The sequence below is a fragment of the Symphalangus syndactylus genome, chromosome 24 (assembly GCF_028878055.3).
Source record: "Symphalangus syndactylus isolate Jambi chromosome 24, NHGRI_mSymSyn1-v2.1_pri, whole genome shotgun sequence".
Taxonomy (NCBI): domain Eukaryota; kingdom Metazoa; phylum Chordata; class Mammalia; order Primates; family Hylobatidae; genus Symphalangus; species Symphalangus syndactylus.
Genome location: NC_072446.2, coordinates 40,060,235 through 40,088,176, shown reverse-complemented (window position 1 = coordinate 40,088,176; position 27,942 = coordinate 40,060,235). Strand labels below are relative to the sequence as shown.

The 27,942-nt window shown below is 53.1% G+C and overlaps 2 protein-coding genes across 24 annotated transcripts in view; one reads left to right on the top strand and one right to left on the bottom strand.

The window, feature by feature from the left end:
* The window catches only part of ASXL1 (ASXL transcriptional regulator 1), an 82,134-nt gene extending 73,604 nt beyond the window's left edge, over window positions 1-8,530 (top strand). For all 17 annotated transcript variants that reach the window (XM_063633642.1, XM_055265735.2, XM_055265723.2 and 14 more), the window contains 5 exons: window positions 560-723; window positions 820-916; window positions 2,112-2,217; window positions 2,499-3,132; window positions 3,645-8,530. In XM_063633642.1, coding sequence (XP_063489712.1) covers window positions 560-723; window positions 820-916; window positions 2,112-2,217; window positions 2,499-3,132; window positions 3,645-6,551 — 3,908 coding nt within the window. In that variant the 3' untranslated portion in view covers window positions 6,552-8,530. The remainder of the gene's footprint in view (window positions 1-559; window positions 724-819; window positions 917-2,111; window positions 2,218-2,498; window positions 3,133-3,644) is intronic.
* Window positions 8,531-12,132: 3,602 nt separating this feature from the next.
* NOL4L (nucleolar protein 4 like) overlaps window positions 12,133-27,942 on the bottom strand; it is a 143,946-nt gene continuing 128,136 nt past the window's right edge. For 4 of the 7 annotated variants that reach the window (XM_055265741.2, XM_063633727.1, XM_055265743.2 and 1 more), the window contains 6 exons: window positions 25,163-25,440; window positions 22,621-22,806; window positions 22,349-22,540; window positions 21,931-22,053; window positions 21,283-21,484; window positions 12,133-16,870 (listed from right to left, as the gene is read on the bottom strand). In XM_055265741.2, coding sequence (XP_055121716.1) covers window positions 16,650-16,870; window positions 21,283-21,484; window positions 21,931-22,053; window positions 22,349-22,540; window positions 22,621-22,806; window positions 25,163-25,440 — 1,202 coding nt within the window. In that variant the 3' untranslated portion in view covers window positions 12,133-16,649. Of the gene's footprint in view, window positions 16,871-20,498; window positions 20,625-21,282; window positions 21,485-21,930; window positions 22,054-22,348; window positions 22,541-22,620; window positions 22,807-25,162; window positions 25,441-27,942 lie in introns of all 7 variants that reach the window. The other 3 variants (XM_055265742.2, XM_055265745.2, XM_063633726.1) reach the window with 2 other exon arrangements.

Below are 27,942 nucleotides of genomic sequence, written 5' to 3'. Positions count from 1 at the left end.
AGCTCATCAGCAGTGCTCAATCTAAGGTGTCACAGGTCTCTAGTCCTAGTTAGTTTTTCAGATAAAAGTAGCATTTGCTGAGGCTTCTGTGAGAGGTATTAGCATCTCAGTTGGCTTTGAACAGTCCTTAGTACATTTCTGCATGGAGATCATCCCTCTCCAGCCCATTCACAGAAGGCTTCTGCAGATTTTTCTTTAGTATACTAACTAGATTTACTTTTAGACAATTTCCATGATTTCTCCAGTTGAGCTTTGTGGAGCCTGTTCTCCAGCTTTGGAGGGAAGCTCAGAACCTGCTCCTTGCCTGATTTTCTGCGGGAAGTGTCCTTTTCAGGCTGTGACACAGCACGGTACAGAGTTTTGTCTGAGGGGATGCAATCCCAAAACCTGGAAAGAATATACAGGTTAGGATGGACTGGACAATTGAGCAGATTGTGTGCAGATAACTTCTGGGTAGCTTGGGTGCTGTCACCAAAGTTTTCCCATCAGTAGGTATTTGCTTTTTTCTTTTAAAAAGCTGAAATCCATACCTTGCTTCTTCTTGCTTCAAAAATGATAGGTCAAATGAAGCGCAACAGAGGGGAAGAAATAGATTTTGAGACACCTGGGTCCATTCTTGTCAACACCAACCTCCGTGCCCTGATCAACTCTCGGACCTTCCATGCCTTACCATCACACTTCCAGCAGCAGCTCCTCTTCCTCCTGCCTGAAGTAGACAGACAGGTGCACATGGGCAGCCTCCCCTTTGCCTCTCTCTGGGTGGGCTTCTGTTCTCTTTTAAGTTTATTTATTAGGATTTCTCCCCCTTGATCCTTCTAGGTGGGGACAGATGGCCTGTTGCGTCTCAGCAGCAGTGCACTAAATAACGAGTTTTTTACCCATGCGGCTCAGAGCTGGCGGGAGCGCCTGGCTGATGGTATGTAGACTTGATCATCTCGGACGGCTTGTGATGCACCTGTCATGTGGTGTTGCATGTCTCCTGGTATTTAAAACCCAAGCTCGCTCTTCTCAAAGGGTTATTTAGTGTAAGACAGGCTTTCCTCATTACTAATAAATGTGGTGGGTATTAATATGCCACACAGCTCTGAAGAAATAACGGGGTGTTTAGATTTAGACTTTCACTATATTGTATGTATATACTCATTCATCATCTCCTGTTTATCATTAGAACTATAAACGCCTATTCCAGTAATCATGGCATCGTCTGGAAGGGTGGAGGAAAGTACACTGTGGAGTTGACAAGCTCCACCATGCTCTGTCTTTTTAGGCATTGTCACTTGGAGTGATTGTTAGCGTCTATTAATTTAATTTTGTGGGGAAAGTGTTGAGAGGGCTCTAAGAATGCCCCTAGGTTTGATGATTTGCTAGCAGGACTCAGCATATAGTTATGTGTACAGGGCTGCGGTTTATTACAGCAGAAGAATACAAAGTAAAATCAGCAGATGGAGAGGCACGTGGGGTGAGGTCCAGGGGAAACCATGTGTTGGCTTCCAAGGTCCTCTCTCAGTGGTGTCACACAGGACACATTTAATTCCCCAGTAACAAGTTCTGACAACATGTATGAAATGTCTACTAGGGAAACCTGTTAAAGACTTGGTGCCCAGGGTTTTTATCAAGGGCTGATCATGTAGGAAGCCACTGCTTGGCACATACCCAGATTCCAGATTCCCAAAAGGAAGGCAGGTGTTCAGCATAAGCCATATTGTTTGCATAAACAATTGAGGCACAGTGAACAACTCATATCAGTTAGGGTGGTTGGTAACCCTCCTGAAATCTAAGTTCCCAGATGTCAGCCAAGGGCTGTTCTTTTAAGTAGGCCTTTCTAAGAGTAAACAGTCAGGCCTACCTACTATGTTAACTTTTTATCTACACAGGAAATAAGAATGGTTCTTTTGTTGTTTTGCTTTTTCGATCAAGGAGTTGCTTGGTCTCACTTTAAGGAAGAGTGAATTTCCCTTATAGTAGACGTGTTAGCTCTGTCCCTATAAGAGCATGATGTGAGAGAGCCTTTAGAAGAGACGTGTTGTTTTAAAACTGGGAGATTCAGCTGTCCATAAGACAGACATTACTATCCCGAATGCACTTACTAGAAGAGGTTTATTTCTCCCTAGGCGAATTTACTCATGAGATGCAAGTCAGGATACGACAGGAAATGGAGAAGGAAAAGAAGGTGGAACAATGGAAAGAAAAGTTCTTTGAAGACTACTATGGACAGAAGTAAGGCAGTTGGAGCTATGAGTCCTGGTCTGGGGTTTTGAGGGGATAGAGGTAGATGGTCTCAAAATAGTGTATACTTATGTGTTGGACAAGAATGTGGAGATTTATCTTAATGCCATTCATAGTGAAGCTAACAGAAGTTTTTCCATGGTTAGATTGTGCACCACGCAGATTTATTTTGTTCTGAGATATCTTGTGTTTCTGGGTCCATATTATTCATAGAAATAAAACAGACATGTCCACTCTGGCTTGAAACTGATGGCTGTGATTTTGATTTGCAGGCTGGGTTTGACCAAAGAAGAGTCATTGCAGCAGAATGTGGGCCAGGAGGAGGCTGAAATCAAAAGTGGCTTGTGTGTCCCAGGAGAATCAGTGCGTACACAGCGTGGTCCAGCCACCCGACAGCGAGATGGGCATTTTAAGAAACGCTCTCGGCCAGATCTCCGAACCAGAGCCAGAAGGAATCTATACAAAAAACAGGAGCCAGAACAAGCAGGGGTTGCTAAGGATGCAAAATCTGTGGCCTCAGATGTTCCCCTCTACAAGGATGGGGAGGCTAAGACTGACCCAGCAGGGCTGAGCAGTCCCCATGTGCCAGGCACATCCTCTGCAGCACCTGACCCGGAGGGTCCCAGATTCCCAGTTGAGTCTGTGGCTTCTTGGATCCAGGCTGAGCCAGACAACTTGGCACGTGCCTCTGCATCTCCAGACAGAATTCCTAGCCTGCCTCAGGAAACTGTGGATCAGGAACCCAAGGATCAGAAGAGGAAATCCTTTGAGCAGGCGGCCTCTGCATCCTTTCCCGAAAAGAAGCCCCGGCTTGAAGATCGTCAGTCCTTTCGTAACACAATTGAAAGTGTTCACACCGAAAAGCCACAGCCCACTAAAGAGGAGCCCAAAGTCCCGCCCATCCGGGTAGGAGACTGTTTGATTCCTGGCTGCCCTGGAGCCAGGTTTTCTTTGAGGGTCATGAGATTATAGAGCCCTTAACTCTGGGGCCCTGAAGTTAATTATGTGGGAATGTAGAGCTTTTTATGAGAGGTTTGCTTGAGACAGCCTTCAAGTTTAGTGAGATAGGTTCTTTTCTTCCTCACTTTTTTGTTCACTCTGTTGAAGTTATCTTGAGAGGTCAAAATCCTTTGGGGTTTTAAAATCTTTTTAAGATGGTGTTAGATTCTTTGCTGTAGTGACTCACACAGTCCCACCAGAAATTAAATTTAGAAGTGTGGCATATAACAGCCCTTGAGCAGAATCTTCTCTGAATGGTGTGTTATGGCAGCCATTTTACTATGATTTCATTGTTTTAAGGAAATTATTTGATTCTGTATGTCGTGACCCTTAAGCTACTAGAATCCTAGTTTTGCTTTACAGTCCCTAGGTCAGATCACCCAGTCAGTTAAAACTGTTTTCTAATTCTTTTTTTGCAGATTCAACTTTCACGTATCAAACCACCCTGGGTGGTTAAAGGTCAGCCCACTTACCAGATATGCCCCCGGATCATCCCCACCACGGAGTCCTCCTGCCGGGGTTGGACTGGCGCCAGGACCCTCGCAGACATTAAAGCCCGTGCTCTGCAGGTCCGAGGGGCGAGAGGTCACCACTGCCATAGAGAGGCGGCCACCACTGCCATCGGAGGGGGGGGTGGCCCGGGTGGAGGTGGCGGCGGGGCCACCGATGAGGGAGGTGGCAGAGGCGGCAGCAGTGGTGATGGTGGTGAGGCCTGTGGCCACTCTGAGCCCAGGGGAGGCCCGAGCACCCATGGAAAGTGTACGTCAGATCTACAGCGAACACAACTACTGCCGCCTTATCCTCTAAATGGGGAGCATACCCAGGCTGGAACTGCCATGTCCAGAGCTAGGAGAGAGGACCTGCCTTCTCTGAGAAAGGAGGAAAGCTGCCTACTACAGAGGGCTACAGTTGGACTTACAGATGGGCTAGGAGATGCCTCCCAACTCCCCATTGCTCCCACTGGGGACCAGCCATGCCAGGCCTTGCCCCCACTGTCCTCCCAAACCTCAGTAGCTGAGAGATTAGTGGAGCAGCCTCAGTTGCATCCGGATGTTAGAACTGAATGTGAGTCTGGCACCACTTCCTGGGAAAGTGATGATGAAGAGCGAGGACCCACCGTTCTCGCAGACAATGGTCTTATTCCGTCTCTAGTGGGAGATGATACATTAGAGAAAGGAACTGGCCAAGCTCTTGACAGTCATCCCACTATGAAGGATCCTGTAAATGTGACCCCCAGTTCCACACCTGAATCCTCACCGACTGATTGCCTGCAGAACAGACCATTTGATGACGAATTAGGGCTTGGTGGCTCATGCCCTCCTATGAGGGAAAGTGATACTAGACAAGAAAACTTGAAAACCAAGGCTCTCATTTCTAACAGTTCTGTGCATTGGATACCCATCTCATCAAATGATGAGGTAGTGAAACAGCCTGAACCAGAATCCAGAGAACATGTACCATCTGTTGAGCCCCAGGTTGGAGAGGAGTGGGAGAAAGCTGCTCCCACCCCTCCTGCATTGCCTGGGGATTTGACAGCCGAGGAGGGTCTAGATCCTCCTGACAGCCTTACTTCACTCTGGACTGTGCCATCTCGAGGAGGCAATGACAGCACTGGCAGTTACTGTCAACAGGTGGACATTGAAAAGCTGAAAATCAACGGAGACTCTGAAGCACTGAGTCCTCACAGTGAGTCCACAGATACAGCCTCTGACTTTGAAGGTCACCTCACGGAGGACAGCAGTGAGGCTGACACTAGTGAAGCTGCAGTGACAAAGGGATCTTCGGTGGACAAGGATGAGAAACCCAATTGGAACCAATCTGCCTCACTGTCCAAGGTGAATGGTGACCTGTGTCTGGTTACAAGGACAGATGGGATGGTTGCTTCTCAGAGCTGGGTGTCTCGAGTATGTGCAGTCCGCCAAAAGATCCCAGATTCCCTACTGCTGGCCAATACTGAGTACCAGCCAAGAGCCGTGTGCCTGTCCAGGCCTGGGTCCTCAGTGGAGGCCACTAACTCACTTGTGATGCAGTTGCTGCAAGGTAACTTGCCCCTAGAGAAAGTTCTTCCACCAGCCCACAATGACAGCATGTCAGAATCCCCACAAGTACCACTTACAAAAGAGCAGAGCCATGGCTCCCTGCGCATGGGATCTTTACATGGTCTTGGAAAAAACAGTGGCATGGTTGGTGGAAGCAGCCCCAGTTCTTTAAGGGCTTTGAAGGAGCCTCTTCTACCAGATAGCTGTGAAACAGGCACTGGTCTTGCCAGGATTGAGGCCACCCAGGCTCCTGGAGCACCCCAAAAGAATTCTAGAGCAGTCCCAAGTTTTGACTCTCTCCATCCAGTGACAAATCCCATTACATCCTCTAGGAAACTGGAAGAAATGGATTCCAAAGAGCAGTTCTCTTCCTTTAGTTGTGAAGATCAGAAGGAAGTCTGTGCCATGTCACAGGACAGTAATTCAAATGCTGCTCCAGGCAAGAGCCCAGGAGATCTTGCTACCTCGAGAACACCTCGTTTCTCATCTCCAAATGTGATCTCCTTTGGTCCAGAGCAGACAGGTCGGGCCCTGGGTGATCAGAGCAATGTTACAGGCCAAGGGAAGAAGCTTTTTGGCTCTGGGAATGTGGCTGCAACCCTTCAGCGCCCCAGGCCTGCGGACCCGATGTCTCTGCCTGCTGAGATCCCTCCAGTTTTTCCCAGTGGGAAGTTGGGACCAAGCACAAACTCCATGTCTGGTGGGGTACAGACTCCAAGGGAAGACTGGGCTCCAAAGCCACATGCCTCTGTTGGCAGCGTCAAGAATGAGAAGACTTTTGTGGGGGGTCCTCTTAAGGCAAATGCCGAGAACAGGAAAGCTACTGGGCATAGTCCTCTGGAACTGATGGGTCACTTGCAAGGGATGCCCTTTGTCATGGACTTGCCCTTCTGGAAATTACCCCGAGAGCCAGGAAAAGGGCTCAGTGAGCCTCTGGAGCCTTCTTCTCTCCCCTCCCAACTCAGCATCAAGCAGGCATTTTATGGGAAGCTTTCTAAACTCCAACTGAGTTCCACCAGCTTTAATTATTCCTCTAGCTCTCCCACCTTTCCCAAAGGCCTTGCTGGAAGTGTGGTGCAGCTGAGCCACAAAGCAAACTTTGGTGCGAGCCACAGTGCATCCCTTTCCTTGCAAATGTTCACTGACAGCAGCACGGTGGAAAGCATCTCGCTCCAGTGTGCGTGCAGCCTGAAAGCCATGATCATGTGCCAAGGCTGCGGTGCGTTCTGTCACGATGACTGTATTGGACCCTCAAAGCTCTGTGTATTGTGCCTTGTGGTGAGATAATAAATTATGGCCATGGGAAACATTGTATATTTAGTGTGTGTATTTTGATAATGATTGATCTTAAATCTGTATACAGAATATCATTGATACAATACTCTTTTTAGGCAGGAGCACTCTTGCCTTCCCCCAAAATTTATACTGCTAAAGCCCTCTGTCACTTGGTGACCCTTCTGGTCTTGCTGGAGGGGTTTCCTGGGTATAACCCATTGGGCTGCCCAAGGCCAGCCAGCCTGAGCTCTCCTGCAAGACACAGCCTGATGTGGCACGGAGTGGGGTTGCAGGGGGTGGGGGGACTGCCTGACTCCCAGAGGGACTTGAAACTGAAGCAAGAAGGTTGCGTTCTCCACCAAGGGAGTTAACCTACCTGAACTAAGTAGAAATGCCAGTCTTCCACTGCCCCCTCCCTGCCATCTTTTCTTCTGCTACTTTGGGGAGTTGATGGCCAGGAAAGAAGCCAGCACAGGGTTAAAGTAACTCCCAGCATTGCCCACCAGGGGGCTGGTGCACCTGCTGACCTTAGGGTCACAGTTGAGTCATTTGCCAGTTGACGGAGCAAGTTTGACCTTGGTTCTGTTGCTGAAGCAAATTTGGAACTTTTCTGTCTCAGTGTGATCCACTAACCCACAGGATCATTTGGAACCTTGAATAGCTCTGCTTGGACAATGGGGTTGGGGAATAGGGTTGTCTTTCCTATGAAAATGCCATCTGTAGACCTTGTGAGTCAGCCGTCCAGACGTTTGCAGGTGAATTCCTCTGCTTGACATCCTCCCTGTCACTTTGGACCCTATGGGAGTGGGCATCTCCACGCACCTGTGTATGTGAAAGTCATTTTACATTTCAAAGCGGTGTGTGTTTCTTATTTTTATATTTTTAACTCTTTATTCTTGGATGTATAAAGTGAACTTTTTGGCTTCTGTAAGTATGCTCTATGCACCTCTAATGTTTTAACATGTATTTATATGTTGTACACAGTACTGGCTGATTCTGTAAATGGATGTATTGTACAGAGAACGTGAACGTCTCTTCCTAATTTTACATCTTCAGCATCATTGCATTAAAGTGGTGTAATCTCCTTCTCTACACCTGTTGTCAGAGCCACTGAGTGCTGTGCTGCTCGACGTGAGGGTGAAATGATTGACTTGTGACCTGCCAGGTTGCCTGATGCCCTGTCGGGTCACCGGCTGGACCTGCTGCAGCCTGCAGAGCCACAGTCAGCCTGCCCACACGCCACCGAGCAAACGCATCTTGCTTTTCACATCTCTCCTCCTACAGTCTTAATGGCTGCTCGCTGCCATATGTGACAAATCACCACCACCAGTGTTAAGTGCTTCTGGATTCATGGGTGAATTCCCTGGGCAGCCCCCAGGAAGGCCTTCCAGATCTGGCTCCAGGGTTACCACCTGTCACAGCAATACCTGGGACCATGCTCTCCTGGGACCGTGAGGCTCCTTTTGACGTACTTTTGACATCAGGCAGGTTTGGGAAGAAACAAAGCCATGCCTGCTCCTGCCTCTCTCCCAACATGTTTCCAGCAAGTAGATGCCCCTGTGTGTGTTTTTCCCTTGCCTTGTTTCCTGCCTTATATCTTGTATTTCGACTTATTACAGAGTTGAGGGTTCTTGCTTAATTTAGGTCAAGTATCAAATTTGTATGACTTCAAGTCTTATGTTATCTGAAAGGTTTTTTTCTCATTTGATGTGGCATTTTCGTCATCTGAAGCATGAGTGACAAGTTGGGAATGATATGGTGATTTAGAATGCAGTATTGGCCAAGTCCAAGTTGTCAACTTAAGCGTCTGTTTACCAAAGACCGGGAACAGGGGCCCAAGCATGTCCAGTCCTCTTCTTCCCTCCGCTGGAACCTTTGGGGACACTCAAGGGTACAGTTTGACACTGATCTGGTCCATGGGGCTGCCCAGAGAAAGCACTGCTTCTGTATGTCTCTTGTGGTATTGGAACAATAAACCCGTACAACCTGCAGTTGTGGTCTCAGTCATCTGTGGCTGCCTTGCTGGTGTGGGAAGGTCAGCTGGAGTGCTGAGCTGGAAGGGAAGGGGTAGACGCCAGCTCTCCTCACCTTGGCTCTGGAGCTACTGTTCTTATACTTGGAGCTCTTCTTTTGGGAGGTTAGTCCAAAAGGAATGACTTGGCAGCTTCACTGGTCTTTAGCTGTTCATGACTTGGCGGACTTCACCACATAGACTGCAGTCAGCAATCTACTGAGAGCAATGAGAATGTTTCCCCTTGGGAGTGCGAGTCACAAACTGTGACATCCCTCTGCAGCAACTCGTCCAAACAGCTTCACTGAGCTTGAGGTTGCCAAGTGGCTTCCTAATGGTTAGGGGTCTTCTGTGGGAGGGTGACTAGCTCTGACCTTGGAAAACCTTAACCACAAGCACCTCTGGTGGCAGAGGAAGGTGCTGGCCCAGAGTGGGGTGTCTGATGCTAGTTGAGTGAGCCTGAGTAGATGACGTGCTTCAGGGATTGACTTCTTGATTGAGAAGTCCTCGGACGTCTCTAGAGTACGTAAATACATTGACTTTGTGCTTATCAGAAATAATTTTATTCGTATATAAATAAGCCAAAAGCGCAAAATGATGGAAGTTTAAACATATATTCATTAATTTTTTCCTGTGAGTTGGAGGAAAAACTTTGTGGTGGGATATCCTTTGGGGAGTTCAAGCTGCCATTTTGTATTGCTGTCGTTTGATCGACATGCAGTTTTGAGAATTGATGGTTCAGAGGCCCTGTGGTGACTGAGCAACTGCCTGGTGGTGGTGATATGTCCTTGTGTCACAGAATCCGTTTACCCACTTAATGTCTGCAGGAGCTCAGAATGAGCTCAGAATGCATTACGGTCCCAGATCGGGACCTTCCAATGCCTGTTGCCTCTCCTCAGGGAGGCAGAATAGTGTAGTGAGTTCCTAGAGTACAGCCTCTGCGACGTGCCAGCTCTGTGTTCTTGGGCCATGTTATTCAACCACGCTCCCAACTCTCATCTGTGAATGGGTATAATAGTTCCTACTTCCTGAGGTTGTTAGTGCCTGCCACCTAGCACATAATGACTATTAGTTCACAGCAGGCCAAGACAATTGTTAGATGAACTTATAGTAGAAATTTATACAGCTACTGCCACCTACTTCACTCTTGCTCCAGAAAGGAGCTGTCAGGATGTAGGCCTTGTGCCCACTGCGCTGAGGGGTGATGCAGTCTGTGAAGTCACTTTGGACCCTGGCTTTTGGTCTCAGGCCACAGACCTGACCAAAGGTTGAGTGTAGTCCTGAGTTTAGACTGAATATTTGGTCAGGAAGGCTTATTTTGCTTATGGTCCAAAGGACAAGGGAAATAATGTTTCAGAATACAAGAAGAATGGTACTGGCCTGGCAAGGTGTCATTTATTTGCTATCCAGCCTGCTGTAAGACTGTGTTAGAGGGGTGTGTGCGTATGTGTGCATGCTAAATAGAGCCGCCTGCATCCATCAGGGGTCTTGATGGCCAAAGCATCTGCCTGCCCTGTCTCCCTGAGAGGAGGGGACCCAAGCTGTGTTGCCCTCATGTGTGGGTGTTGTTTGAAGCCATGGAAGGGGCAGGATGTGGAACTTTGGAGATTGCTCCAAAATTGGACAACACCCCCATGCTTCCTCTTGTCTCTGGTCAATTTGAAAGCCTAAAATGAACATCTCTACTGCAAGCCATAGACGAACGCCCTGTGAGAACAACAGTTGTCAGTGCTGTGTTACCTGATATGGGTGAGTCTTAACCTTTTTTTGGGAACTCTCCCCCCATGGAATGCACATACAAAGTTTTTTGGGGTTTTTTTTTTTGCAGACTCTCACTCTTTTCAGGCTGGAGTGCAGTGGCGTGATCATAGCTCACTGTAACCTCGAACTCCTGAGCTCCAGTGATCCTTCCACCTCATCCTCCCAAGTAGCTCAGGCTACAGGCACGTGCCACCACACCCAGCTAATATTAAAATTTTTTGTAGAGACTGTTGCCCAGACTAGTGTTGAACTCCTGGCCTCAAGTGATCTTCCCGCCAGCACACCTGGCCTCACAAAGTTTTGCATACTGTGTCAGGATTTACCAGCTCCTTAGGCAGCTGGCGCCCTTTGTTTAAGAACCACTGGCTGAGAATAAACCTAATAAAATCTGTGTTTATACAGAAGATCAATTAAGGGAAGATAGGATTTTGCAAAGATTCTTCTTGCAAAGAAATGTAACTACTAAGCTTCCCTAGTGCGTTTTAAGTTGGAAAAATAGCATATGCATGTTTTCCTGTTTTTCATGAAGGGAGGTTTGCCTGTTTTGTCATTGAATACATTTTAGTTCACTCTTCTGAGGGGACATTCCCATTTGATGAAGTCTTTTATCCACTGTTAACAACAGTGGTGTGGAACCCCATTTAAAGAAGCTAGACTAGAATAAGGTAGCACTTTTCTGCCCTCAGGCAATTTCTCCTGGGAATCTCAGTGCTCTGGTGGACTGCAGTATTTCCTGTGGAAGGAGGTAAGTGTTTGCGGGGCTGGCCAGCAGGCCAGCGGGGTCCGTGTTCTGGAGCTGTTATCCCAGGTTGTGGGTTTCTAATAGTCTTAATAGTTTGAGGAGTCTCAGTGGTGATCATTTTAGGCAGGAGAAGGAATTTCCGTGGTATTAACTGAGGATTTGCTGCCCTTCAGCAAAAGGAAAGTGTCAAGGGCCGTCGTCTTCTGTCTCTCAGTGAGTCTCAGCCCCCAAAATCATGCCCTTCTCCATTTTATATATTTGGCTACTGCACAGAATTTCTATGAGAAAAAGGATTCTTATGTCGTTATTTAAAAATCAAGGTTTTAATAAGAACTGCCATAAATGTGTGTGTGTGTATATATATACACACACACAATTTTAGCAGTCAAATGTATGCTTTTAACATGCCTAAGTTGTTTTTAAATCCATGATCACGTTTGTTCCCAGCCATATTCCTACAATTTTTCCTTAAAGCTTAACCTAAACCATACATACAGGATGAAAAAACATTAGCACAAATAAGTATCTTTGGGAAAAGCAGCCCTTTTGTTTCCTTCACGGTGGGATCCAGGGTTTTGCATAGAATGGAAAGTTCAGCACTGAAGGTTCAGAACCAGGGATCATGTTTGCTCAGTTTTCCAAATTAGCGCTTAGGGATTGTTACGAGAATTTGGTTTCAGTCAGTTGCCCATGTGCTAGGGTGAGAGGTTGTGGAAAAGCTACAAGTTTTTTGCTGGTCACTGAATTTCAGCAAGGCGTGTACCCCGTGTGCCTCTGTGTCTGCACGTGGCAGATAAGGGGGCTGAGATTTAAAACAGTGCATGAGAGTTCTGCCTGTGCTCAGCAGCTGAAGGGCACCTGGGAAAGGTTCATTTCCTTCCCTTTCTAACAGATGAGGTGCTGGAATTACAGGTTTATTTGTTCTAGAAAATGTACTGAGGACCTTCTGTGTGCCATACTATTGGCTAGGAAAAGGTGGAATCTACTAGTAGAAAGATGTTTCGGTGCCCAACTAGATGAGGAAGGATGAGAAGTGGCAGGCAGTGCTGCTGTTGATAGGACACAGTGGAAGCAGAGCATTCCGTTTGTTGTTCAGTGTTTATTAAGTAGATTCAGTCTTATATATGATATACAGATTCAAAAGGAAAAGGATTCCACATACTTAAGAAATCAGTGCATTTAGCAAGTAATACCATGGAGATAACAGCTCGATTAACAGCTCATTGGTCTTTTGTTAAGTGAGGGAGAGAGGGAGTCGGCCTGTGCTAGTCATTCCACAAACAAAACAGAATTTAGTCGCATCACGTAGAGAAGACACATTCTAAGAATTAAAATATTAAGCCACATTTACTGGTAAAACTCACTATATAGAACACAAATAATTTTTATAGAGAGCATTGAGGAGGAAGTCCTCACCTGCTTAGAAGAGCCACGTTAAGTTGCATAGGTGCATATCTGTAAAAATATAATTTAGAGGTGAAGCCATTGATTAATAGAGTCACCTTTAAAAGTTGGTGCCATCCACTGTTTGCCTTAAGTGCTTACTATCTAGAGCCCTGTGCCCCTCCCCGGAGGTGGGACCTCATGAAGGAGCTGCCCCCAGAGGAACCCTGAAGAAATGGCTTGTACTATCTGCACTGAAAGTCTTAAATCTCATCTCGGATATGGAGCTCGTACTCTTCCAAAACATGTCTAAATTACGCCAGAGGGCTAAAGACCTCTTGGGTTGTCCCTAAATCCTGGTTGGCTTGATCCTGAAGGCCACATGAGTCATTCTGACCTTCCCACTCCCAGGCTGCCCAGGGAAGAACTACATTCATCCCACAGCTCTGCAGCAAAGTCCTGCCTTCCCTTTTCCTCTGTCCATGCAGTTACCCACCAGCAGCCAATAGGAGGTCTCTCTTCTGACTCCTGCTCCTAAACAGACCACATAATCGAGGCATATGGGCCATGTACCAGGTGGAAAGTGTTTTTCAGCCAATCTGAGTTCTACGTGGTGTAGGTTTTTTGTTGTATTTTTAGGTGGAAACGTAGGTAAAAAGTGAGAGGTTTTTGTTTGTGGCTTTGCTAAGCAGATGAGCTTAGTGAGGTGCATCTTCCTCCTCAAGAGCAAGTCTTGCAGAACACACAGGGACTGGGGGCATCTGTACATGTAAACAGTACACTTTCACTGAGTCCAAAATTAGGAGCAAAAATACAAAGGTTCACATTGGTCTTAGGTAGATACAGGCGAAAAAGAATTGAGCTGTTTAGCTCAGAAACAACAAAAACAAAGTTTCTAAAGCACCACTAAATTATATAAAAATCAGACCATGGACGGATTGAAACTGGTATTCTGGTGAAATACTTTACTATTTTGTAAAAAGTTTTACAAAAAATTACAAATTAAAAGTATCAACCCTCTGAGTTCAAAGCAGCATTTTGAAAATGAACTGGTAGTTAATCCTGTAACCACCCTTGGAGTTGTAAGTGGCCCTTGGGAATAGGGATGGATGGGTTCCACCTGTTTGAAATCCTTGAAAACCCTCCTAACTCCCTGCCTGTCCCCCTCCCCGTCAGCACTGTCCTTGGGAATAAACTGTCCTTTGTAAGAGTGGTGACGGTAAGATGAATTTCAGATGGGTTACACACACTATGACTTGCCTACCTGATGATCCACCACTAAGACCAATGCCCACTTCTGTGATGCTACCCTTGTGGGATTAGCCCCCTGCAAAGACTCTGGAATTGGAGTATCCTACTTCTGCATTTCCTTTTTAACTTAGGATCCCAAATGATTACTTTGTGCCCTGAGGCCCTTCAGAAGATTTTTAAATGGCTGTGGGACAGGGCTTTGGGGGCTCCTTTTGGGAGAAGACAGTCCCTCTGGTGAGGGTGAGACAGCAGCGAGCTTAGTTCATCAGAACCAGCTCTTTGGTGCCCTCCAAGTCAGGAGTAGGGGGAAGGGGTTGAAGCTGCATCTTTTAAAACAAAAGCAAAACAGAACAAGTTCCCTGACTGAGCCAGCTAAATGGAATCCTGTTCCCATGCAGAAACTTGCTCCTGATTCTGCCGTTTCCAGGGCTTCAGGTGTAGTTTCACTGGAAAGGAGGAGCCCACCCAAGAGGTGGGGTCGACATGATGAAATCCATTGCCCTGGAGGGGCCTGGGAGGCCCAGTGGACTTTAACAACATATTCTTTCCTTTCTCTTGAAAACACATTGAACCTACGCTCTTGCCGCAGTACTAAGGCAGGCTGGAGGGTGGTCAGTTCCAACAGCTTGAACTCAGAAAAACGTGACTTCAAACTGTAACTTATGCTGATCTTTAGATCTAATCCTTGTGTGGGTAGGGGGAGGGAGCCCCTTCCCCAGTCTTTCTCACTCCTGTCTGCCAAGAAATGCAAACGGTTCATGTCTAGCTTGGGTACTGCCTCTGGGAGAAGTGACATGTTAAGTAACTGATACCAGGAATTCTAGGGTGGCGATTGTCTCTGCCAGGTTTTAACATTAAGATTTTCACAAATTGCCTGGGGTAACATTTTGCAAAAGATCTTACTGATTACTTTGTAGTATTGTTCACACACAAAAATAAATATTTACACGAATTCAAATGTTGAGGGGAGTAGTACTGAGCAGGTGGGGCTGGATGTGTGGATGGCTGGGGTGTGGGAGAGGCCTTGGGCACTGGAGGTTGTGCTGTGCTAAGGGTGAGTCTCAGGTGTCCTGGCCCTGACCAGAGGCCTGGGGATTGGTCAGATGGAAGGCAGAGGTGGTGTGGCTGGATGGGGTGTTGGAGGCCACTTGAGAGATAACGACCACCCCTAACCTCTAGGGGCCGGAAGTAAGCACGGGGTGGGCACCCTACCTTTCAGAGTTCTGGACCTGAGGCAGGATGGGGCATCCTCACTGGTGCCCCCTCCCCATCCCTCCTTGTGGGGAGTCTGCCACAGTGCTGGGAGGCAGTGGCCACAGCTGCAACAGGCAATTGGCTGCAGAAAAGCTGGTTTGCGAAGGGGTGCCTGTTCTGGGAGCGAGTGGCTCTCCGTGGCCATCCTAGGATCCACTCGGCCCTGGCTCCCCTGGGGCCTCTCTGCTCTGAGGGAGGAAAGGCAACAGAGGGCTTCTGCCAGCTCTGGGCAGGGGCGGGCAGCAGAGAGCTGCTGTCATGGCTACGGAGTGTTGCATGGAGAGGCCCTTTGGGGGCCTGCTGAGGTCTGGGCGAATCCCTGGTTTAGCAGCACTGGTAGGTATTGCACTGAGCAAGAGGAAGTGCCTATCAGGGAGGAAGGAAACCAGGCCAGCTTTTTCTTTTTGCCCTTTTTCACACTCCAGGGATTACGGGTTTCTTCCAGGACTGGCCCCTCCAGAAGGGCTGGTCTTAGGAGAACCCAAGTGGCTCCTCCACTTCCACTGATCCCTTTACTCCAAACATGGCGCAAGGGGATGGGAGCTGCAGTCCGCCCTGGAACTCACAGCTGCCTGACAGCCGAGGCTCACCCTGAAGAAGTGGCCCCTCTTGGCAGGAGTCTGTGGCAGGAGTCTGCGGGCCCAGGCCTGTGCACAGAAGTTCAGACCTGGCTCCTGGCAGCGGGGTGTGAGGGCAAGGGCCCTGCCAACCGGCTGCCATCTCCCAGCAGTCCGTCCTGTCAAGCAGCTGAGGACCAGAGCTGGAGGACTGCAGTGGCTGGTTAGGGACAGGACGCTCTCTGGGTTCCAGCTCCTGGACACCCAGTCTGGACTTACCTCCCAGGCAGACACATTGTGTTGGGGAGTTGGGGTGACAGCTGTTCAGAACAGGCTCAGGGCACATCCTGGAAAAAGCCCACGCTGGAGTGTGAGGTAGAATACAGGTGACCATGGACTGGGGCTTCTGTAGAATGGGGTCAGGGTGCCTCTTTTGTTTTGCTTTGCCATGGGTGCGGGTGAGGTCCTCCTGCTTGGTGCCTAGGGAGGTGCCTGGTGGTGTCCCTGTGGCAGCACTGGGATCTGCAACAGGATGGCCTGGCCAAGGGATAGCAGCCACAGGGTGCGCCAGGCACGCAGAGGAACAGCCAGCCTGGCACCCGCCCTGCCCCTACTGGCCCCAGCCCACATCAGTGTAGTGATATGGAATGTTAGGTATGGGGATACATCCTTCTGATCAGACAGACACAGACTAGCAATCTGTACAAACACAAAAGAATCCATTTCAGAAAAATAAATTACTAAGGGGAGAGGAAGAAAGGGTCCACTTTGTTTTTCTCAATAAATATGCAATTCTGCTCACCTAAGACTTGAAAGGTAATTATCTGGGGGTGGGATTCTAACATCAGGGTCCACGAAGGTGATTCTAAACAGAGCTGCAGCCCCAGCGCCTTGTCAGGGGAGCCCCCAACCCTTCCAGAGCTGCCCCGTTGGCCTCTTCCAAGCAGGTCAGAGCACCCGTGTTGTGAGATTCCAAAAAAAAAAAGTGTCCTTGTGCCCAAAGTCTCAGGTGCTTGGAGTGTGGCTAGAAACAGCTCTTTTGGATCCCACCTCTTTCAAAAACAAAATGTACCAACTGGTGAGGCAGGAAGCCGGGTCCAGGCTGGGATAGCCTCCTTCCCTAGGGCAGTGCGCTCCAGGTGCCGGTGGGGTCAGTTCTGCTGTAGGATGAGGTTTTCCAGTTCATCTGCAGAGCGCAGCAGGAAGGCAGCAGACTCCCGGTAGCCCGCGATGAGCTGCCGCACGGCGCTGATCTCCGTGGGGCTGAGCTGAGCGGTGGGCACGGGCCTGCTGGTGCTGGTGCTGGAGGGGGTGGGCGTGGGGGTGGTGGAGGTGGTAGAGGCCCCGCCTTTCATGCTGAGGTCCGTGGGCCCTGTGGAGAGGGAAGTAGGGTGAGACTGGAGCAGCCACCCTGCCTGGCATCTGGGAGGTGTACCTTCCTTGGCGCTGTCATAACCTATGGCCCAGTGCCCACTGTGAGTTGGGCACTGGAGTCCGTGGCTCTGGTCCATCTCCCTGATGGCTCTATCCCTAGTGCTTAGAATGGGCCTGCGGATCACAGGGTTCTCAGAGAATCCTCAGGATGATCTTGCAAAGATCTGGTTTTAGGTGAGGAAGAGGAGGCCTTGGGGCAAAGGAACTCCTAAGATCTGCCTCTCCTCAGTGTGGTGAGCAGAGCTTGGGAATGGGAAATACTACTTCCATTGAGGAACTGTGGGACAAGTGCTAAAAGAAAGCCTCTGCCAGCATTCCTAAAGGAGCAGCACCCATCTGTGTGCTCTTCCTCAGCCCAGACATCGAGGCTGGAAGGGGAGCTGGTGTGCAGGAGACTGCAGGTAGGCAAGGGCCCAACACACCTGAGAGATGCGTGTGGGGAAAGCCCAGGAGGAGTTGAGAGTCGAGCCACAAAAGGCCAGGAGAAGAAACATCTGTGTGCCCAGACAAGAAAGGGGCTTCTGTCCAGCTGGAGAGAGGCCAGCTGCCCCGGTTGTCTGGGGGAAGAGGTACAGGCCAGACCGGCCAGGCCATAACTGCAGGTCCCCCAGGAGGGACCATGGCAGCCAGTGGATGGAGGAAGGGGCTGGGTGTGTGAAGCCTCTTTCTGCTAAGCCTCAGCACCTCGAACCCCCGCTCCTGGGAGGAGTCCTGTGCCTAAGTGAGGTGAAGGGTTCATGCTGCTGGGATACGAGGGAGTGTGGGCCGGAACCATCAGGACAAGACTCAGACTCGCTTCTGGAGAAACTGCCTGCCCTTTGTCCTCGGATGATGATGGCAAAGAGGGAGCCTGCCATCTTTTAAAACACACTGGGGTGTGTGTGTTGGGGAGGGGACTGCCAGGCCCTGTCCTCTCTTGGCCTTTCCCAAGAAGCTCCTGGCTTTGGAGTCGGGCGAGTGTGGATTCAGGTCCTGCCCTGCTACCTCACTGGCAAATTCTTTAACTTCTCTGGGCCTCAGAGCCCTCATCTGCCAAAACTAGGCGGCTCCTGTGAGCAGAAGCTGAGATGCCGGTTGTTGAGCAGAAGCTGAGATGCCAGTTGTGAAACACTCAGCACAGGCTGAGGCTCCTTCTCAGCCAGCAGGAGGCCTGACTGCCTAGACTGGCCCAGTAGGGAAGGGCTTCCAAACAGGTTTCAGGGCTTTCTGAATGGGCTCCCAGGAGACCTGGAAGCTCCTGGAATTTGAAAAGCATTCTGCAAGGTGTTCAGCCAAGAAACAGCCAAAGAAGAGAGAATCTGGGCAGGTGCAGGCAGAGCTGCCGCTTCCCCTGGGAAGCCTTCTCTGATGCAGCCAGGTCAGCTTCTCTGTTCTCTGCCCTCCCCCTGGAGTCCCTTCCCCACAGCTTTATCTTCCACGGGGGTGTGAGGCTCCCCCAACTACCCTGAAGGTTCTGATGGCCACATTCGCTCATGATTGCGTCTCCATGGCAGTTTTTATGCTGCTATGAAGAGAGATGGACAAGCTCTTGGCACGGGAGGTATCCAGACTGGAAGTAACATCTTGGGATAAACTATGGAAACCTGACTGCTGCTAAAAGGAAGCTGGTGCAGCCCCCAAATGGGGAAGGAAGCTGGAGTCTAAGATGGGACAGTTTGTCACATGGGGTTATTTCCTCTCCGGCCAGAGAATGTGGACACCAAGGAGGAGGTCCTAGGAACTATTTTCTAAACAGCGTCCTTGGAATTGAGAGTTAAGGAAACAGTTGAGTCTGTTAAAATCAAACACGGGGAAGGGGTTGGGGCTGTGTCTGGAAACAGCAGCCAAACAGGTGACCGACTCCCAAGGTGTTGTCACAATGCGGGACTAAGAAGCTTGGAACAGGAGTACCTCTGCTAACTTCTGGATATTGCAGGGGCTGGACCCAGAGGGATGGGGAGGAGAGGGTCTGGTTCCCTCTAGGGTGGTTCCGGTCCCCTCTGCATCATGCTTGGGAGTGGCCAGAGCCTCCTGGCATAGTCAACATGAGCAGTGGCCCCGGTTCCTTTCTTTTCTCCTCTCCCCAAGTGCTATCCTGTTCATGCCTGTGCTCAGAGCTTCCTCCCTTCTCTCCTGGGCTGTAGCTGAGGCTTGGAAAGGAGAAGGTCCCTATCTCCATGCAGACTCTGGTTACAGGCAGATGCTCAGGTTGCCGAGTGACTGCCGTATGGTGGGTAGAGGGATAGGAGTGAGCATGAGTTACCCAGCACCCCAGGCAAGACAGGCCCAGCCTGATTCTATCTAAGCTGATTTGCATCCCCAGATGACAACGTAATGAGCAAAGTGAGGAGCTCTGAGCCATTAATACGACTGCCCGGCCGAGGTACCAAACTGATTGAACAATCACTTGAAAGGCTGAGGCTGGGGAGGCCAGTGGGGCTGGATGGCCCTGCAACCATGCGGCTGCCTGTCGCCTTCCTTCAACTGCTGGAGGATTTAAACAATGTTCTTCAAATGAGGTACTAGTGCTCCAGGACAGGTGCTGCCCCAGGCAAGGAGGTAAATGACCAGATTTCTGCTTCAGTGGCCTCCCCACCCACCATGAAGGAACCAGGGTATTCACAGATGGGAGACTTAGACCCCAGGATGCACAAGGGCAGAGCCAGCTGCCTCCCTGGAAGAATCATCCTCTGGCTGCTGTTTGTGCCTCTTGGGCAGGTGTGAACGGACAGGCATGAAGCAGGCTCAGCCCCACCATGAGAGGCCCTTAGGAGGGTCAGGGGAACCTGGCAGTCGCAGCCCTGAGATAGGTCATGCTGGGTGGACACCAGGTAGAGGCATGTCACCATCGCCTGCTGTTAAGAGGGAGCAGGCCCCAGACCACCCTCACCTCACCTGCTGGGCCCCAGACCCCCATGTGTAGGGAGGGCAGAGCTTTTCTTCCTGGAACGAAAGGAGCCCGCCTAGGACAGCCACTCCACCTCTCACCATGCTGGCCACTCTGGCCTTAGCTTCAGGGATTAGGGCCAGGCGGCCTCTTATTTTAGGTTAAGAGGCATTAGGAAGGGATGAGGAGTTAAGCCCAGGCAGGAATCTTCCAGGGACCTGCATACACTTCCTGGTTCTGGGGGGTGGGGGGTCAAGGCGAGTGGAGGCAGCCTGGGCTTCCTGCCATGGGTGGGGACTAGCTCTCTCCCTTGCTGCCCAGGAACAGTGAGGGGTCTCCTGCAGCCAAGGATGGGGGCTTAGGGAATCCTCAGGCATATTCAGCCAAGACCTTGCACCAGGGTTCCCCAGCTTACAGGTGGCACCTTTCTCCAACCTACTCAAGTTCCTCAATTCCTCCCTTCATTCCCTGGCTTCTGAACGACCCCCAAAGCACGCGGCTTCTGCCTCCTGCTCTCCCCATTCAAAGCTTCTTACAAGGGCAGACAGAATGACACAGACCACACAATTCACAGCCCTTCTGTGCTTAAAACCTAGCAGGGGCTCCTTCTGCACACACAACACAACCCGAGTGCCTGGCCCAAGAGGTCCTGTGACCCACCAGGCTGATCCCACTCCTCCCCTGCTTCCCTTGGCCTCACAGTAAAGGGGTCTGAGGTTCCCCACTCCAGTTCGTGCTCACGGCAGCACCTGACTCCATGAGGAAGCCTCTGTCTCTTCGGGGGCTGTCTCCTCTAATGGTCTGTGCCCCATCTGCGCAGAGTAGCCTGGGAAGTTACCGGAAAAGCACCTACTGAATCACCCAGCTACAGGAGCGGAGCGAGGGAGCAGGTGTGCACCATCACCCCGGGTGTCTCAGATGTAGGCTCCATGAGCGCAGGGGCAAGAACGGAGGCCCAGCACCCGGGTGAGAAACGCTTTCACCTCACAAGGCAGGCCCTGAGCGAAGGCCTGGGGAGGGAGCCGCCCTGCAGGCCAGCGGGGCCACAGCTGGGCCGGGCCAGCAGCTGTCTCACTGAGCCTCGGTCGCTGTGGGTGAGATGGGGCTGTGGAGATTCAACTCAGGTCAAGAACAGGCCCTTGGCTGGGACTCAGCACCCACAGGGGCCCTGGGGGAGTGGAACCAGTGAGAGGCGCTGGTAGTGAAGGTGGGAAGTGTTGGAGTAAGCGTCACTGGCGGTGAGAAGGGGGCGGTAGGTTTTTGCTTTAACCAACTAAGTCTCCTTCACCTTCCAATCTAAGGACCAGCTAAGACGATGAAGTGGGAGGGTGCCAGAGCCGCCCCTCCTGTTCCCTATGCTGTGAGGCAGCCCCTTTCCATCACTGGCCTCTGCTTCCCTCTACCCTTTCCCCTGCCCAGGGCTGCTCTGCAGACCCAGCTGGGTGCTGGTCAGGGAGCCAGAGCCCAGGCCTCCCCCGACTCACCATTACTGTGGTTTCCTGTTTGGAGGGAGGCAGGGGGCTGCAGGTTGCTGCTCAAGGCCCCGTACCCGCGGTAACTGTAGTTGAGGCCGCCATTGGCGTACACAGGGTCCTGGGAGTAGGAGGAGGCTGGCAGTGAGTAGGTGGAGTGGGTGATGGCTGTGGAGTCCCGCGAGTGCTGCTTGTCCAGGGCTATGGGCTCATCCTGCAGAGGGGAGAGGGGGGCGCTGGGGAAACCAAGGGGCAGCTGGCCCCAACTACCATCCCTGGACACAAGGTGGATAAATGCTGCAGCCCCAGGACTCCTGGGACCCAGTGCTGTGGTTTGACCTGTGGGATTCCATCTGTCCCCTCCCCCGGCCACTTTCCCCCCGGGGGCTTTCCCCAACTCTGCTCATCTGCCCGTCAGCATATTTGATCAGGGCCCTCTGGTCTCCGGATGAAGTCCAGGCTTCCGTGTGAGGTCTGAGGACCTCTGAGAACACCACACCTGACCTCCACCCACCTCCTCTCCTTGTCTTTGCCCTCCTGTTCCCCCTCTGCCCCTCTCCCGACTGCACCCATCACAGCTCCCTCAGTCCACACCCATATGAGGCCTGCCCTCCCTGGCTGCCCAGGAGCGGCCCCTGTAGTGGCTGCAGTGGCAGGTACCTGTGAGGACTGGTAGATCTCTAGACGCATCCGCTTGGCTGCCTTTCTCGTCTCGCTCTCACAGGCAGCTGCCAGGATGTTTTCTGCCATGGCCGAGGTCAGATGGGGTGGCGTGGGTCTGGTCTACAGGCAGAACGGGGATGGAGCTAGCATGGGGCTCATGGGGGCCCTGGGCTTGTGCAGAGACCCTGCCCTAGGGGTGGGTGGCACAGGGTGGGGTTTGGGCTCCAGCACCTCAGTCTACGGAGCTGTGTGACCTTTCTGGGCCTTAGTTCCCTCATTTGCAAACCAGGGATTATGGTACTTGCTTCCAGGGCTCCTGGGAAGACCCTGGGTGAGGGGCCCGGGCATCCTGGGAGTGTGGCAGGAGGTCAGTGGTGGTGCCGAGGGAAAGTGTGGGCCAGGGAGGGGGACTCACCATCTCCATGCCGTTCTTCTTCATGCGACGGCAGGACTTGAGGTACGTGCGGATGCGCTTGCGGGCCCGCTCCTGGAACTCGGGGAACTGCCGGCTGCAGGACTCGATGATGGCCTGGATCTTCTCCTTGGGCTGCTTGGAGATGGGCACCATGCGGTCCAGGTTCTCGTCCACAAAGAGACGCACAAACATCTGTGGAGACACGGGCCATGGGAAGGGCTGGCCCTGGCCTTGCCCCCATCCCACCCCACCTGTTTCCAGCCGGTGCTCACGTTGAAGGCCTTAAGACGCTCAGGGTCCATGCCTTCAGAGTCGTTCATCTTGTCATTGTCCTCATGGTCATCGTGGTCATCGTCGTCATCATCTGCCGTCGGGGCCCGGCCCACTGTCAGGTCCTCAGGGCAGCCGCTGACCTCAGTCTTGATGGAATCGTAGCTCCCAGAGCTGTAGGGGGGGGACTAAAAGGAGGGCAAGAGGCAGAGGGTTGGGCCAAGCAGCTGCTCATGCCCTTGCTGGGTCTCCTACAGGCGGTGAGCTTGGGGACCAGGGTGGCACGCATGCCCTGCTGCCACGAGAGCCACAGCTGCAAGGCCCTGAGCAAGTCACTCCCCTTTTCTGCTCCCTTCATCTGTGCAATGGGGACAGCAATGCTACCACCTCCCTCCCTGGGCTGCCGCAGGGAGGACCGACTGCAATAGGGTATGCAGAGACCTGACTCCCGGGGCTGCGGAGCGCTTAGGAGGGTGTCAGCTGTTTCCTCAGCAGGGGCCAACACCAGGACCTGCCATGTGTGCAGGGGAAAGGCAGACACAGAAAGGACTCCCACCACCCGCCAGCCTCTTCTTGTGCCAAGATATATTTTGGCTCTGGGGTTTTCCTCCCTGATCCCCAAGGGGCTGCAACCCCAAGTTGACAACCGAGCTGTCACCAAAGCAACAAGCATGCTGTCTGTCGGGAGGAGGAACAGATGGGCTGGGCGAGGTAGCCAGCCAAGGCGACAGGTCCATTAAGCAGGATGCGTTCTTGCAGCTCCTGAGCTGGCCTTCTCCTGTCTGCACCCCCACCAGGACAACACAGTGGCCCCTTGAGAATATGTGGGCAGAAAGGGAGAGGGAGCCAGATCCGGCCTCCCCCAGCAGTCTCCTGTCCTCCAGTAGAGAAGGGCTCCAGCCCTGTGCCCCCACCACGAGTTTCTCCCTGGACAAGCCCCCTCACCCATCTCTCCTTAGAGGCAGCTCCCTCTTTTCCTCCATGCCTCCTCCATCTTCTCATCCTTCATGGCTCAGCTCCCACACCACCTGTCTCCTGCCCCTGCCTCGGGGCACTGCTGTGGGACGGCTGAGGACCAATGTTGCCTTTTGGAAAGTTTGTGCCTTCAATGTGTCCTAACTACTCATTCAGATCCTGACTGGCAGTAGCCTAGGGACACTGTCCCTGCCCTCAAGGAGGGTGGCATCTAGCAGGTAAGGCAGGCTCAGGGAGCAGGTGGCTGCATGGTCAGACCCTGTGATGTGGCAGCATGGCCATGGCACAGCCTGGAGGGGAACAGCACTCACTGAGGAGCAAATCCAGGAAGAAGTGCATTAGCTGGCACCTGGTCCCACAGCACAACCCCTGCCAGGCCTCTCTCCCTGGGAACAGGCCCACAGGGGTTGGTCCCCTAGGGACACTGGCTTGGTGCCTGTCTCTTCATCCACATACAGACTTGGATGGGGGCAGGATGCCGAGGGACCCCGCTGGCTACCATAACTGGCCGTGCGGCCCCAGGCAAGCCACACTCCCACACCACTCAGCCAAGCCCTGAGCCAGGGCCAGGGCAGACAGATGGAGAAAAGACTAAGATAGGAGCTGCTGGTGGCGTTCCTGCTCTCATCTCACTTCCTTGGGCCCCCCATGTACCCTGTGGCCACAGTGGCAATGGCTGCTGAACACAACTCACCCCCTCCATGGAACAGCAGCTATGCCTGTCCCTTGGACCCAGGCAAAGCCTGCTCTGGCCAGAACCTGCTCCCAGCCACCTGCGCTAGACACATAGCAACAACTCAGCACTGAGCCCACAGTACAGAATGTCCCCATGAGACATTCCAACTGAGGCAGGCACTAGCACCTACTCCACTCTCTCTGCAGAAGAGAAAACAGGCCCAGGGAGGAAGAAGAACCTATCCAGAGGTGTAAGCTCCAGGAAGGCACCTCTGGCCCCTGGGCCCAGGTTGGAGAAGAGGCACTACTGCAGGAAACCTTAGTGGCCCGGAGGCAGCTTGTGGAAGTGTGGGGGAGGCCCCAGGAAGCAGGGGGGATGCCCACTGGTAGGGGTACCTACTGTGCCCACCCTTACCACCGTCCATCAGCCTGGTCAAAGGAGGAGTTCCACTGCCCACATCCCTGGGCCCTCGCCCTTTTTTCGCACGACCTATAAAATGGGGACAGGCACGCAGAGAAACCAGGCAGTGGGAGGCCTCATACCTGGCTGTGCCGAAAGTGGCCACTTGCTGTTATCCACAGCAGATGCTGTTCTGGGGGAGGGGGAGGGGTTGTGGGGATGCATATCCATCTAACACCTCTACCAAGGCAGGGGCCGTCAGCTCCACTTCACAGGCTCGGAGAAGGGGGCCTGGCTTGGGGGCACACTCCAAGCCATCTCCCATTCCAGAGCTTCACCAGGAACCCGATGGCATAACAGCCACAGCCACCACCCTGGCTTGGTGTCACACACATGGGCTGGCTCCAGCTAAGCTCTGGGCATACACAATTTCATTCTTGCCTCTCGACAGCCCTTTACAGAAAGAAATGGACTCAGCCCCCAGCCCCACACACCTCAGGGGTGGTCTTCACCCCGTATTTGACGCGGCTCCGCAGCCCGTCGGCACCGCAGCCATCGGAGGGGTAGGAGGGTGTGCCAAGTGCCGTGGCCGGCGGGAGCTTGTCACACAGGTTGATGGGCTGATCCTCAGCGGCTGTGGTGAAGTCCATGGGGGCCACGGCGCCGTTGCCATTCATCTCGGGGAAGGCAGGGTCGCCCTGCGTGCTGCTCGACGTGGATGGGTTCAGGGTGGAGGAGCCATTGCCGCTGCCACTCTCAGAGGAGGAGTCATCTGGAATGAGAGGCCTGGGTGTGAGGCCCCATCCCAGGCACTGTGGCCACTGCAGCCACATAGGAGTATCCCACCCTGTGTCCTCCTCATGAGTGTCCCTGGGTGGGGGTGAGTGCTACTACCCTACCTCAGAGGCAACTTGCCCCAGCCCACAGCCTTAGCTGAGGCAGCCACAGGGTCCCCTCTGCCAGAATAGAGGGGCCATCAGGAGGGGAGTGGCCAGGCAGGGCTGTGCAGGGCATGGAGGGTCTTCCTGCACCCCAAACTCGCAAGCGTTATGTCCAGGCTTAAGGAAGGCCCAGCTGCAAGGGTTTGGGAGTGAGTGGCCTGCCAGAGGGCCCTGGAGACCCTCGAAGCCCGGCCAGGCTCTCCCTTCTCCCCAGCTCCCAGGACCGCACCTGCCACCCACCTGCCCCTGCTGCCGGGCACTGCCTTGCATCTTCGAGCTTTCAGAGCCCCTGCCCACAGTGGGCCCTCAAATGTCCCCTTCCTCTGCCCGAGGCAGGAAGGATGGCTCTACTGTGACCTCCAGCCATTCACTCCCTCCTGCAAGCAAGCCCAGCCCAGCCCTGGCAGCCTAGGCACAGGCACGGTGGCCCCTGGATCCGCGCTCTGTGCAGCCCCATGGCCTGGGACGTGCCAAGCCGGGACTGCAAGGTCTAGGGTCTGCACGCGGCCCCCAGTGGGCCTGCCCGGCGTCTCAGGGTGGGCGGCCCCGGCAAAGCACTGCGAGGGCGCCCCCTGCCGCGAAGAGCGCGGCACCGCCAGCCTGCGGGCGCCGGGGAGGAAACTTTAACCGGGGGACCAGACAGTTCCAGATACATTCCAGGCCTCTGCGCACCCAGCCCCAGCCCCAGCCCCAGCCCCGGCCTCCTGCTTGCTCAGCTGAGACGGCAGAGGCTGAAGCTGCACGGGAACTCCCGGGGTCACTGTCAGGTGAGCACCCGCGAGGGTCCCGGGGACGCACGGGTGACCCTGGCGGCTCCGCACCTGCACCCAGAGTGGGTGGGGGAGGGGTGGTCACAGCGAGCCCTGCCGCCCCTTCCCCCAGGCCAGGGTCACGCCGGACCCCACCCCCACCCTCCCAGCCGGCAGATTATGAAGATTTAGTCCCCGGTGCTGGGCACTGGGCACGCGCACCTCCAGAGCGTCCCCATGGCGACCGAGCGGCTCTAGTGCCCCAACCAATTGCTGGCCTCCCGGCTGCCCGGGGGCGGGTCCAGGCTGCCCATCATGCAGCCAGGCCGGGCAGAGGGGGATGGGAGGCCACGGCGGTGCAGTGCACCCCTCCCCCTCGGCTGCAGCAGGTCCCCTGGGCCAGGCGTCCTGTCCTCCTCCGGGCAGCCTAGCTTCATCACTCCCTCCATCCTCCCGCAGGGCAGCTCCGGGCTCTGCTCAAAGCCCGCCCATAGCTGCCCCTCACTGGCTGCATCCTCGGAGCCCCGGCCCACGCTGGCTGTCCCCAGGACCCCACAGCCTACTTGCGCCCAGTCTGGAGCGAACACATTCCCCAGCATTTTTACTGAGCACCTACTGAGCACTGGCCTGGAAACAAAGTAATGACTGCAACCAAGGTGCCAGACCTCCTGGGGGGCAGATGTGCCTTACTGAGCCTCGTGGGTAACAGGGAAGGTGAACTGTGAGAATGGGGGTGCCCACTGTCCTCCACCCGGGAACCAGACCAGCTCCTCATGCAGCCCCTACTGGCTGCTCTCCAGCGCCCAGGCCACCCACATCCCACCTGTGAGAGCCAGGCCTAATCCTCACTCCCCTATCCCATGCTTTCCTGTAGCTGAGTAAGAGTCTGGCTCATGGCCACTGGCACTCTCAGTCCTGTGACCTCTGCAGTCCCCCAGCCCAGCCTCACTATCCTGTGCTGGGGCTCTGCAATCTGCCTGCCATGACACCTCCAGCTGAGCAGATGGCAGCCAGCCTTCAAGGTCTGCTTCCACACTGCCACCTCAGGCTGGGACTTTTCTCCACTGTCCCTAGGAAGGAGGCACTCACGCCTCCAACCCCAGCTTGCTGCCCGGCCCTGCCAGGGATCCTCATGCTCCCTTCCCCTGGCCCAGGGTCATCGTGAGGGCCATCTGCCCCACCAGGACAGACCCTGTCACCAGAGAAGCCCCTGCACCTGAGGACCAGGAGCCTCCACGGGGGACAGGGATGACACCCATACTGACTGGTTACCCACGCTCCCATGAGCCGCAGGGGGCCCATCTTTCACCCACCTTGCAGGTGCGACTTCACATACCGACACCACCCTCACAGGCCACTTGCTTGACCTTGGAGGGCCTTAGATTCCTCCTCTGGAAGGAGGGGCTGCTCCTCAGTGGGCATCATGCCTGGCACACAGTGAGCCAGTGGTCACTGCATTCATCACAGGCACGAGGTCCAAGGCTGGCTGCAGTGCCCCAGCCTGCACAGGCCCAGAGGTGACATCCCATCATTCCATCACCCACCTCCCGATTGGGTTTTCCCGAGAAGATGGACTTGCCCTCC